Consider the following 12,747-nt stretch of genomic DNA (forward strand, 5'->3'; position numbering starts at 1 on the left):
AATATAAAAAAAACATAGTAAATAAAATTTTGAATTACTTTAATTATATTTAAAAAAAATTAACACAGTAATTTATTAAACTTTTGTAGTAAACTTTGTAATAAACCTAGTAAATCATTCAATTAGATAAAAATGTTGACACTCGCCTGATAAAAAGTTAAAAAATGGTGTTGACTTTTTACAAAAGTTAAAAAGGCAAGTTAGAAAAAAAAAACTATTAATTTTTCAAAAAATACTACATTTTAAGATATTCTAAAATAGAATATAATTAACTAATAATTCAAGATGGAGGGATTATTTTGGAGGATTTTAAGAGTGTGCAGATGAAGATGAAAGTTATAGACTAAGGGAAACTCTTTTTGTTCTCATAAATGGTTTCTAATTATTGAATTATTAACAATAGTCTATCCATCGATCTAGTCTTTCTTTAATTTACTGTTGCTTCTCTTACCAACCGATGCGTTTTTTAATTTATAGCAAAACTCAACTCAGCCCGCGCTAAACATGGTATTGTAAACTTGCAAAAAGTCCAACTTCGAAAATCCCCAGCCAAATATAATGAAGAAATTATATAAAAGATAAAATATTTTGCAATTTTCTTTTATATATATAAAACCTCGTCTTCATTGCAATATATTGCAAGTGGGAACTAAAGAAATATTTAAGAAATCGAAAAGAAAAAGATAGACCTCAAGCATGCTAGCAAGTTGACTATATATAGTACCTTCATGATGTTTAGATTGCAAGTGACAATCCAATCAATCATTTGATTACTAGCCAGCTTTGAAATGAATTTTCTTTGTTGTTTTTATAGTATTCTCTTCGTTTTCAAGAACGACTGACAAGCAAACGGAATCAATTTTTTTCAACATCCTTTATCCATTTGGTAAACCACAAATTCAACGTTCCAATAAAATATTTGTATAAAAATTATTCAATGTTTTGTTAAATATAAAAGTCAAAACTCATAATGAACGAGGGGGAACATTACAGAAACTCCAAATCTCTCGGTAACAAATACATGAATCCAAAGAACCAGTCCTCGACGTAAATAAACATAAACCTAAATGGGCACTTTTATTCAACGAGTAATGCTATGTAACAATTTTTTACAATATTTTTCAAAACGGTTTAGTTGATAGTCAGGAAATTTTATGTCAAATATTTTGTCTCTTAGATTTATTAATTGTTAATTCAACGACACCAACCAAAAGGAACAAAACAACGAAGAAAAATTTCTCACAAAAAAAAAGAGAGAGGAACAACCCGACGACATTTCAAGTTTTCAACATCCTTTTATTTTAGCATTTCTTCTGGTTCATATGGGGGAGGGGGCAGGAAGGAACCAAAAGATTACACTCCCTTCCCACTCACTTATCCAAAACGGAAGGATTTAATACTAATGTATAGTATCAATTTCTTTGTGTGTTTAATTTGTGTTGTTTTAGATAAAATGGGTGAGGATACTGACATGTCCAATGCCATGCTAGAGATAAGAGACAAGTGTGTTTGACATCAGCTTTTGGTACTATATGTACAGTTTTTTAAAACCTCACTTTACGGATAAAGTAGTAAACTTGAGGATTCAACTATCCCAACTTCTTTTTTTCCTCCTAGATACTTGAACCCCAGCTCTTGATCCCCACATCCCACAATCACTTATACTTGTAGAGTGACTATCACATCAAGAGTAAGTGGTACAAATGTTTCTTGAAAGTATTGTTTAGTGGACAAAGTTTGGCTCCATAAAATCAATTCCATATCTGCATTATACCCTGAACTGTTATTAAAAATCAATTCCATAAATACGTAACAATATTTAACATTTTGATAAGCGACACCATAAGATCAATTCTCATTATTCCCAAAGATAAAATCGTGACCATCAATTCTGGGTATGAGCTTCTCTTCGACACTAAATTACCGCAGGTAACAAACCAATGCTGGCGGCGATTGTTGATGCTTGATGCTTGATGCTTGATGCTTTATGAATTATGATGTACTTGAGGCCACAGCTGTTGATCAGAAGCTAATGGAGGAGGGAATTGGAAGCAGGGCCGGTGTAATGGACGCACGAAGTAAGGATTTCTGGCCAACATGAATGAAAGGTCCAAATTTATATCGAATCAAAATTGCTTAAATTGGAAGTTCAGAGACCCGTTGAATTCAGTTAATAATCTCTCGTTACTTCTTTTCATCAAAAAAAAAAAAAATTTAGTACTTAAAATTTACCATAAAACCTAACCCAAAATTGTATTTTTACAACAAAAAAAGGGGTAAACATTTCCATATATAACATAATATACACAGATCTTAGACAGCCAAAAATCTTGACTTTTGACCAAAATGCGATTTGAGTACTCCTGCTCTATGAAAAAAAAGAATTATAATTTCACATTGAGTACAACAAAACCAAGCATATAAATAACTAGGAGAATTTCACCTATCGGTCTTCAGAAGTAAAATCCGGCTCTGCTGGTTTCTGAAGCATCATAGGTGGAACTCTCTCTGGCACCCTAGCCTTTCTTGTACTATTGCGCCGCAAAGTGCGAAGTATATTAGCAGCAAACCGCGAGGCATAAATGGTGGCACCTAAACTTGGCGAGCTCCCACCAGCCTTGGCCAATGCATCTTGCAACCTATTCTCCTCTGCCAGAAGAGCCTCTTCAAGCTTCTTCTTCTTACAGCGGCGCCAGGCTACTTGTATAAAACAAGCTGCCCAAGTCCTCCATTGCTGAGAATAAAACCTGAAAGTATGGCGAAGCTGCTTGCTATGAAGTCGCCGGAACTGAGAGGCAACAAACTTCAAGTCGTCAGCTTTAAGAGCAAAGGCTTCAACTTCTGTAAGGGCTTGAACGGTTCTTGTCGAGATGGGAAGATTGGATGAGGAATGAGGATCCAGAGCCCAAGTAAGAAGTTCTTCTCCACAAAAGTCACCAGCCTTAAGATATTCAGAATTGAAGAAGCCGGTTCTTCCACCATTGGTTGTCATGGTCAATAGCTTGCCTCTCATGATGAAGAGCATGTCATCAACTGGGTCTCCCTCCCGAACAATGTAGCTTTTCTCTGTATAGAGAACTGGCTTAAGACGGTCACACATTGCATCCAATAATTGTTCATCCATCTTTTCAAACATTGGTACCTTACAACATCCAAAAAAATTAAGAAGAATCAATTGCAGATCAGTAGTTACTGAGGGTGCATAAGAATTCAACTAAAAACAGAGGTAGACAACTTCTAATGGATTTTTCTTAGGAGTCCATATCTTCTGGCCATTAAAATGATCAGCCTATTGTTCCAGTATATGCTCCTTGAAGACAAGTGTCCACTGGCCGTTAGATATTTGAAACAACCCCCCCCCCTCTTTTTTTTCTTTTCATAAAACAGAGGTCACATTTTCCTTGATAAACAAAACACAAAGTCGTACATTAAACTAATAAGATGACATCCAAGAGCACTATAAACCCACAAGCCATTTAGAGGATATGTTTCAGTACACCTACTTCCGAATACAGCATAAAGCTTTTAAACAGGGAATTCAAGGCATGAACCAGTCCACACCAACAGAAATAACAGTGAAGTCCATTTCCAAACAGACTAGTAATGAATCCAAATAATCAAGGTTAAAGCATGTTGAAGAGCTCAAAACCTTCGAGGCAGGACTGAAAAGGTAGAAGCATGAAGACAATTTCATTTTAACTAGTTTTATTTAATTTTTTAAAAACTCAATCATATTTTTTATTGATCCATTGAATTTATTTTAGGTATTCTTAGTTCATTAGGTTAATGGTATTTTATTTAATTTTCTAGAGTCAAGCATATTTTTGTAACTCAATAATTAGGCTTTGCTAAGTCAATTAGAATTAAGGTCAGTTCTATAAGTCTATATAAGCATGCTATTGTACTCCAATAGAGAGTTTACAGTTCGCTTGATTAAAAAAATTTCCATTGAAATTTTCCCAATGGTCTGGTGTTGATTTCAGCCAACCCTAGGTGCTAATTCCTAGGTTGTGTGTCTCTTACTTGGTGCCAATTTCAAGCAAGCCTAGGAGCTAATTCCTAAATACTATTTTTTTGTTCTTCAATGTCAGTGTTGCATCAATTTTGGTTTTTTCCTGCTCCAGACAGTCTAACTTGTTTGATTGGTATATTAACCAAAATTTGAACTTAGTTTAGAGTAACAGCAGGAAGTGAAACGGGGAAAGCAATAGTTGTCATCTTGAGTTCACAGGATAGCCATTAATCTATGCAATCAGTGCAATTGAATTTCATAACCTAGAACAAAAAATACCAGGATAGCTAAAGTTGAGATTTTGTTCATATGGGTATGAACACCATCTCAGCTTGCTAAACATGCTGGTCATATTTGATGCTTCAATTGCAGGCATTAATCATGAAGGAATGGTGATGCAGCACGTACGCATTCTAGGAACATGTGTTTGGAAAATAAAAAGAGGATAAAAAATATAAGGGATAATCTAAGAATCGACACCTCATGTTGGTCGGAATTGGCAACAAGTAGTGAAAACAGGGATACAACCTAAAAACCAACACCAAGTAGTGGAAAGGGGGATAAAATGTAGGAATCAGCACCCAACATGAAAAAAATATAAAAACACTAGCATTAGCACCAAGGGTTACCTGAAATCAGCACCAAGATATTGGAAGAATTCCAACAGATATTTTATTGATCAAGTTAATCATATCAATACTAAACTGTAGGTCCTTTAAATAGGGTTCCCAAGCTATATCAAGGAAGAAACAAAACTAAAAAGGAAATACTTTCTAAGAAAACAAGCAAATAGATTATAAACCTAGTAGGAAAGAAAAATAACAATTTAACAGTTTACATAAAAATAAAAAATAAAAAATTTTAAAAAAGCAAAATATAAATTAAATTCTTATATAAAATAAAATAAAATAAATATCAATCATTGCCCAACTGGTAGCAAGCTTTCCATTGTCGAGCCAAGTGATCGGGGATTGCATGTAGTGTCCACACCAAATAGACTAGGCCTTTGTCCCTACAGTACATTTTAGGATGAACCCTACCTAACAATTACACTTAGACAAGTGGAACAATACTATTCTTACTCCCAGCAACATGATATGGAAAAAAGCTGTAAAGGTGGAGGAACTCACTCTCATGAGCAGAGCCAAGCAGAGATGGCGCTTTATATCCCTTCTGAGATCCTTGGGAAGATTCTGAAGCAGATTCTCTTCATCAACACCTCTAGTTTCTTGCCATTTGTATTGTTCATACCTCCTAATCCGCTCTCTCAAATCCTCAGGGAGCAAACGGTGTGCCATCCACTGTTCTGCATCCCGCCTTTTGACTCTCATCTCCTCCAATCTTGTAGTTGTGGATTGCAAATATGTCTATTTCAAAACAAGCTGAATTCATCATAACATAGAATACAAGGGGCATCATACAAGTTAAACTTTGTGTTTCCATAGAAGACAATTGAGCCTCAAACAACCTAAAAGTGAGCTTCGTCTCAAAATTTTAAGACACATTGAGATAATATTTCTAGGTCATCCAACCAGCTGCCTTTGAATCAAATAAAAACATAAGACATAAAAGGAGTATATGTGATGGACAACAAGGGTTTGCTTCAAGTAAAAAAAAAGAATCTGAAATCAAAGAAGATCAATCATGGGAAATTTTTTAAGCATTTCCAGAATCAAACCAAACGTAGCTTACATGAAAGCTGTGCATATTCTAACACATAAAATAATGCATGACCAATTCTTGAAAATATAAAGGCCAGACTTTGATATAAAAATCCTTCTAAGTGTACCCATAGATGAGCGGTCCATAGTCCATACAATTAGCAGGTGAAGAACCAATTTAAAGTTTTTAAAATCATCATGATAACATAAACACAACTAAAAGCTGTAAAGTAAAATGGTTAGTACCAACCTGCATATTCCCTATCAGAAATGAAAATAGTACCAAGCCAGAGATTGAAATGAAAACTGCGAAGCAGATTTCCCAGACATAGGTACTTGTTACAAGATTTTGACCAAGAGAACTGCAAAACAAAGAAGCAAGTATAAATTATCAGACAATAAATTTAGAGGTGAACTGCACTGTGCTCTACACGCACATGTTTACATATATATATATATATTTCAGATGACAAAGTCCGCATGAAATATAATAAAATGCACAACACAATAAGATAAGACTAGTTCTATTCATGGGCTGAAAATGCAAGAAACAAGAACGGAAATTCGATAGGTCACATTTACACCTGAGAACCTAATGAGATCATATAAGGCTTTTTTTTTTTTTTTGATAATTTGATAGCATAATAGTAATGTTACATCACAAACAAGGTTCAATCTTTCATCAGGAGAATCTCACCCGAGTCAGATCCCACAACCTACATATCCCTTCTCCAACTAAATCAAGATCCTCTCAGTTTGAAAAGAAATTGACTGTTTAGTTTTCAGGGATCAAAGGGTGTACATGGTGCCTGGTCATTTAAAATTTCATCCCACCAAGTAAGGAATGATAATTGATTTTACACCAACTATGTACACCCTTGGATTCTTGAAAATTATCATAAAATGAACCCTCTTTATTTCAAAGATTAATAGAGAGGATCTTCCACCCCACTCCACCCCCCCTTCCCTCTCTCTTCAAATAAAATAAATAAAAAATTAAAAAAATTAAAAATTAAAAAATTAAAAAAAAAAAACCCTTCTTGCCACTCCATACTAGCTAGAGGTCATTTCTTATTACTTCCACCGACATCAATTTCAGTCTCCCTTTACCCTTTTTGCATCTCCTGGTTACACCCAACTCGCTAAATCATGTCTCCAACTTGATCACAATTATCATTTCATGTCTCCAGAAATTGAAATTTACATAATATTCAAAGAGAGAGAAGAGATGACGTCCTAGGATAAATATGAAATATCAACCCAATTTATGATCATTTATCCCTTCTCATCCAATCAATGATATAATGTGATTGAATAAACCTGTTAAGTGACCAATAATATATGTCATTCAGCAGAAAGAACAGGCAAGAACCACACAAAAAAAAAAAGTTATGAAACCATAAGAATGAATAATAATTTTTTTTAAAAAGCAAATGAGCACTGGATATGGCACCAGTAATATTTCTAAACCAGAGCCTGTTACTTGATTATTCTGCATACATCCAACATATGTGCAATGGCAAACTAGAAATTCAATGCAATACACACACACTAAGTGACACTATCGTAGCCAACTAGTTCAACATAAAAGAAAAATATCCTATATAAGCATACCTCAGGTTTCGTAGTCCCCACCAAAAACAGTAAAATAACTTCTCTGGAAAATCAGTTGACTCCACTACACCAGATTGAAGAGCATCAAGAAATATTCCAAAATCAAAGAGTGTTGTATTTGGTGTCTGTACTGGGCAAGAATTATTCAGAAAAATGTCCGTGGCAGAACTATTATCACAAAACATAGAACTAGCGGTGCATGTTTTATTCTCCCCACAGGCTTTTTGCCAGCATGTGGATTCCCTTTCTATGGAGAACAAATACCAAAAGGCTCCAAGTACCTAAAACAACAGCAAACACTTAATAATCAGAAATATATGCAGGAAAGAAACAATTGCACTTCCATTTACCATAAAATTCAATAGGAAAAATTCTAAATGCAATAAAAATGCTATGGCTTGTACAGTACTTTGCAAGTTCGATGGTGTTCACTCTTCAAAGGAAGAGGCCCCAAAGGCTAAAGGTCAGGTGAAATCAGAACTTCTGTGTTTCCCTTTGATACCATTAGCATATGAACAAAGAATACAAATTAAAGCTTGTCAAGGCAGCAATGCTATTATATTCTCACTATAAGATGGGACACTTCTCCCTATTGACTACTGATGAATTAGACATTTTCTACACAACTGTGTCATCAACAGTTAAACTGAGTATCCACCTCGATTTTAGTCAAGGATGTCTCATAAGAAAATTTGAGTAATGCCTTTTACTGGTGATATTTATTAAATATAATTTCCTTTCTTTTTAATTTAATTTTTTTGGTACACAAATGCTTACATACATATATATAAGTTGCAGGATCCAGCATCCAGTGTTCAAGTAGAAACACAACACTCATTTTTGTCCCTTATAAACATAAATGCTACACACTATCATCCCATACATAAAACTTTAATCCCACAAGTGTTGAGTATTCAAGAAAAAATATAGGACCATAAACAACTCAATCTTTTATAGTTTCATTAACGTATTACCACTCTTCAGTAAAACCTATTCTACACCTGCTTGTAGAAAAACTGGCTTACATACATGTGTGCATATGTATCATGTATATATGTTTAGGGTTACATGATAATCATACTTACAAAATAATTATAGATATTGATAAATCTGACTCCTAATGGATGTTCACACATTCCTTATTTACTTTTTTTTTTTTTTTTTTTTTGGCTGAATTCCTTATTTACTTAAATGAATGTAATCTTGCCTATCTACATTTCACAGTTCAATAGTTTTAGCTTCCCTTCTTAATATTGTTTTCTTTTTTACCAACACTCTATTTCTACATCTTAAAAGGGGTACCCACATACAAGTCATCATTAGACATCTCAAGAGTGAAAACCAAACAACATATCTATGACTAAGAATTATTTGAGTACAACTACATGTTATGGTCATAAACAAAATTAAGAGGCAAAGGAAGCACAGATAGGGACATAAGTCAGGTTTACAATGACAGTAAGCTAAAAAGGTAAAACTGAGGTAAAATGAATCTACTAAGAAAAAATATTTTTTGAAAAAAAAAAGTATATTTCCTAGTATAAAACCAAATACTAAGCTGTTTAATCAACTTACATGGCTGGCAAGCATGTAAAGAAAGAGATTGAATGCAGCTCCAGCCCATGCTGTTTCTGTGAGTATGCCAGAAGTCCTCGTAACTTCTTTATACAAAGGATATATTCGAAGGAACCTCGGCAAATATTGGAAGAAAACAATAAATTTTAACAAGTTCTTAGTATTCAACGATCTTGAGCCTCCCATTTTCGGAACAACGATTAAGATCACCACCTGAGTATATCACAACAAGTTAGTAGTCCACAGATCATACAGAACTATGTAAGAGTATTTATTTGAGCAAGACTTAGGATACAGAGAATTTCACAAAAGAAAAAATTCCTCACAGTAGTAGACACAAATAATATCTATTTTGGACAACATTGAAGTCAGCGTCCAACTTACTACCTCATGCTTAAACACGAGTGAAGTTCAACATACACAATGAACTAATTGTTAGTCCTGCCACAAGAATTTCATATAACAAAAGATCCACATGGAAGGACAAATCTAGAAAATTTTGAAATAGTCCAATAAGTGAAGTGAAATTGCAATTAAGTACCCCAAAGACAATCACATTAACAGACACAATTGCCCAAATTTCCCATGCACACGAATTTTTTTTTTTTTCTTACTGAGATACAAGCTCCTCCTCACCCCACCATACTAATCAAGTAATCCACCCCAGAATTAAGACACACAACAAAACTTTGGTCCCAAAACTATGGGGTTGGCTATGGATCCTCAACAGACCCCAGAATTAAGACAATATTATATATAAACCCAAGGAAGTCAACTTTTGCAATACCCCTAATAGAAATTATTGCCTGCAAAAAGACTTTCCCCTTACCTGTGGAAGTGGAAGGACTGCAAGAATGTCGATTAGGAAGTATGATGACAGATACCTCAGTGCTATTGCCCAAACATCTTCTACCAAAACACCTCTTCCAAATACCCGAGAAGAGGGGGCAATAAAACCAGTACGGAATTGAAAAAAAATATGAGTTACATAAAATATATCCGTGAAAGAACGCAAAATAATAGCTGTGATCTCCATCTTGTGGTCCAAGTCAAGGCACTTCATTGCATCATTAATCACAGGGACATAAAAGAACAACGGATCCAGTGAAACTGCAACCACACATGAGAGTACAAATATCTTATTCCACTTTTGAAGGAATGCCCCCTGTGGATCAAGAATTTTAAACCTAGAACCCAAGCCTTTAGCCCTTGCACTATTAAACGAATAGGACTTCAGTGATTTTTTAATCCCCTTCATCCTCTCTGAACTAGATTCCACACCTCTTTGAAATTTTTCTGAAAACGAGCTTATTGCCAGTCTGATTCTTCCTGGATGCACTCCATAATTTTCAGTACTTCTCTCTGACTTCCAGTCCTCAAACCTGAACAAAACATAGTTTATGATTTAAATATCAGTTTTATGACTCTTAAGCCCAGAAACATCAAAGGTTCCGATGAAGTCACAAAGCATCTCAAAACTAAACCAACATGCAGAATATAAGATCCCTAACGTTATAATGGTGGTGGCGAATGAAACATTGTGTGTCAGCAGTAGCATTCATGGCTGCTGTGGCAGCAATAGAGTCAGTAAAGGACATGGCATTAACAACATACACTGAACTCCGTTAACCTACATGGTAAAGTAGGAGGTAGGAATAGGCGGTGGAATAGTTCCGGGAGTGGCAACACTCACCATGGCTACAGCTCCAAGGTATTAATACCAAAGGTCTCAGAGGAGGTTTTCATAACAAAAAAGGCAGATAGAAGTAGTAGTGGTAGTTGTAGAAGGCTATGGTAGCACCGTTGGTGTGTGACAAAACAAAAAATTTTTCGGCCAATAAGAATTCATTTTGCTCTCACTAAAAAAAGCAATAATTCAATCTTTTCGTCACACCCAAAACATAAAGCCCCCCCACTTTTACAGGGTCTGGAAGATGAGATTGGTAGGTGCTTTCAAGTTGAAATTGCAGATTATGAGTCCATTTGGTTAGGCGATTTGGGAGTTTAAAAGCGCGCGTTTTTAAAACCCAAAATGCTATTTCACAACAGCAACCCCTCATAGCTTTTTCACAATTGCTCATTTTAAACCCAAAACGCTGTTTTGCAACAACTTTTAAAAACACACCCTTTAATCTATTTGCTTCCTAAAACATAAAAAAGTGCTTGCAATACACTAAAATAGCATAACTTCACATAACAAAATAAATTAGGATATGCAGCAATAGCATCAAACTAACCTTACAAACTTCCCTTGCTGATAGCTCATGACTTATAACTTATTAACAAACAACAAATTAATCAACACAAGAAAAACTTCTTCATGTACCACAAAAAAAGCTCTCAATGCTGAACCCTGAAAAATAAAAGCATTCAAAATTAGAATACAAAAAAAAATGACCAACAACACAATTGTACACAAAAATGGTTAATTTGGGGCTAAAATGTAAATTTGATGCACATACATTCCAAAAAATTCCAAATTTGCAAATATAAACAAACATATATACTTCAAGCACAGAAAAAGCCAATTGCCAAAGATTTCATTACATGATTGATTATCCAAATAATATATATATTGTGAAACAAACTTAAAGGAGCAAAGTTTTTCTACTTACAAAAAATTAATAAAAATTCAACAAAAAAATTAGATAAAGAAAAAAATCAGGACGAGTTTGAAGATTGTAAAATGCGCCCTAAATTTGCGTAAGTTAGAAAACTTGTGACCGTTTCAAACTGAATTCTAGAGTTTTCACCAATCTCCAACTCTAAATTATTTCAAAACAAAAACAGATTGAATAAAGAAAATAAAAACAAGTTGAGAGACAAAAGAAGAATTTGAAGAAATGAGAAGTTTTGAAAGACATTCACTTGGAGATTGAGAAAAATGAAACGCACCGAAGAGTGTAGATGTACATGTTAGAGAGAGAACTCCATGGGCGATCAAAGCCTGAAAGAGAGATATTTTCTTTTGCTGCTGCTACTGCTTCTTCAGAAATATAGAGATGAGAGAGAGAGAGAGAGAAGGTTCCGGGAAATTTACTTGAGAGAGAGAGAATGTACAGTTGAGTTTTGTGAGTTTCAGTTTAGAGAGAGAGAGAGGGAGATGAGTCCAAAGGCAGTGCTTGGAATTGTGTATGGGTTGAGGATGAGAAGGCAAGAAAGTCTTTGTGACTGTGGGGCCTACTTAAATACACTCGTGACTTTTTCTTTTCTTTTCTTTTTTTGAATCTATATATATATATATATTTGTACTAAAGAAAAGATTTTGCTACGGTTGCTTCTTTTCTTTTCCATACGGTGACTTCGGCTGGTGTATTACGGCGGAGTAATGCTATGAATGAATGCGTTAGGATGCATAACTTCGTGCGACAATTCGTCGTATAGCTAGTTGTAATTAGTAAATTTGTGAAAATGGGTCACGTGAAAATACATTTTTATTATTTACAACTCGTTATGTGGTAAATTGTGGCACAAAATTATTTATTTTTATGTGTCTCTAGCATTACTCATTACGGTGCACTTTTTTAGTTCGTCTTTATTTTATAAAATTTTAGAAAACAATTATGGAAAAAAAAATTAAAGGATTTTTTTGGACAATTTTTTATATTTTTTATAAAATTGGTAGTAAATGCTTTAAAAAAATAATTTTTTTATAAATACTTTAAGTGCATCTGTTGACGAAGAAGCTAATTTTATCATGGTGTCATGACTTCACTGTTGTACTTTGTGTATATTAGCTTTGAGGATAATTTCTTTTTTCTTGCAAGAGAAAATATACAATTTTTTGTATCATAATTAACATGTGAAACTAACCAATTACAATCATATTCATGAGAAAATATATTGTTTTCATAATGGACCAAGTCATTTGTCCACTATTCTACT

The 12,747-nt window shown here is 34.2% G+C and overlaps 1 protein-coding gene across 3 annotated transcripts; it reads right to left on the bottom strand.

Annotated features, from left to right (window-relative positions):
* Positions 1 to 1,736: 1,736 nt before the first annotated feature.
* Positions 1,737 to 11,997, bottom strand: LOC126700521 (cyclic nucleotide-gated ion channel 1). 3 transcript variants are annotated; one of them, XM_050398705.1, is made up of 9 exons: positions 11,758 to 11,997; positions 11,100 to 11,215; positions 9,692 to 10,244; positions 8,863 to 9,075; positions 7,288 to 7,568; positions 5,924 to 6,035; positions 5,143 to 5,379; positions 2,444 to 3,142; positions 1,737 to 2,088 (listed from the first exon to the last, which is right to left on the bottom strand). In XM_050398705.1, the coding sequence occupies exons 2-8, from the start codon at positions 11,126 to 11,128 to the stop codon at positions 2,444 to 2,446; spliced, it is 2,124 nt and encodes a 707-aa protein (XP_050254662.1). In that variant the 5' UTR covers positions 11,129 to 11,215; positions 11,758 to 11,997; the 3' UTR covers positions 1,737 to 2,088. The 3 variants fall into 3 exon arrangements, with proteins under 3 accessions (XP_050254662.1, XP_050254661.1, XP_050254660.1); XM_050398704.1 differs by lacking the exon at positions 1,737 to 2,088 and having other exon boundaries at positions 2,272 to 3,142; positions 11,776 to 11,997; XM_050398703.1 differs by lacking the exon at positions 1,737 to 2,088 and having other exon boundaries at positions 2,272 to 3,142.
* Positions 11,998 to 12,747: the final 750 nt, after the last annotated feature.

This window comes from Quercus robur, chromosome 9 (genome assembly GCF_932294415.1).
Source record: "Quercus robur chromosome 9, dhQueRobu3.1, whole genome shotgun sequence".
Taxonomy (NCBI): Eukaryota; Viridiplantae; Streptophyta; class Magnoliopsida; order Fagales; family Fagaceae; genus Quercus; species Quercus robur.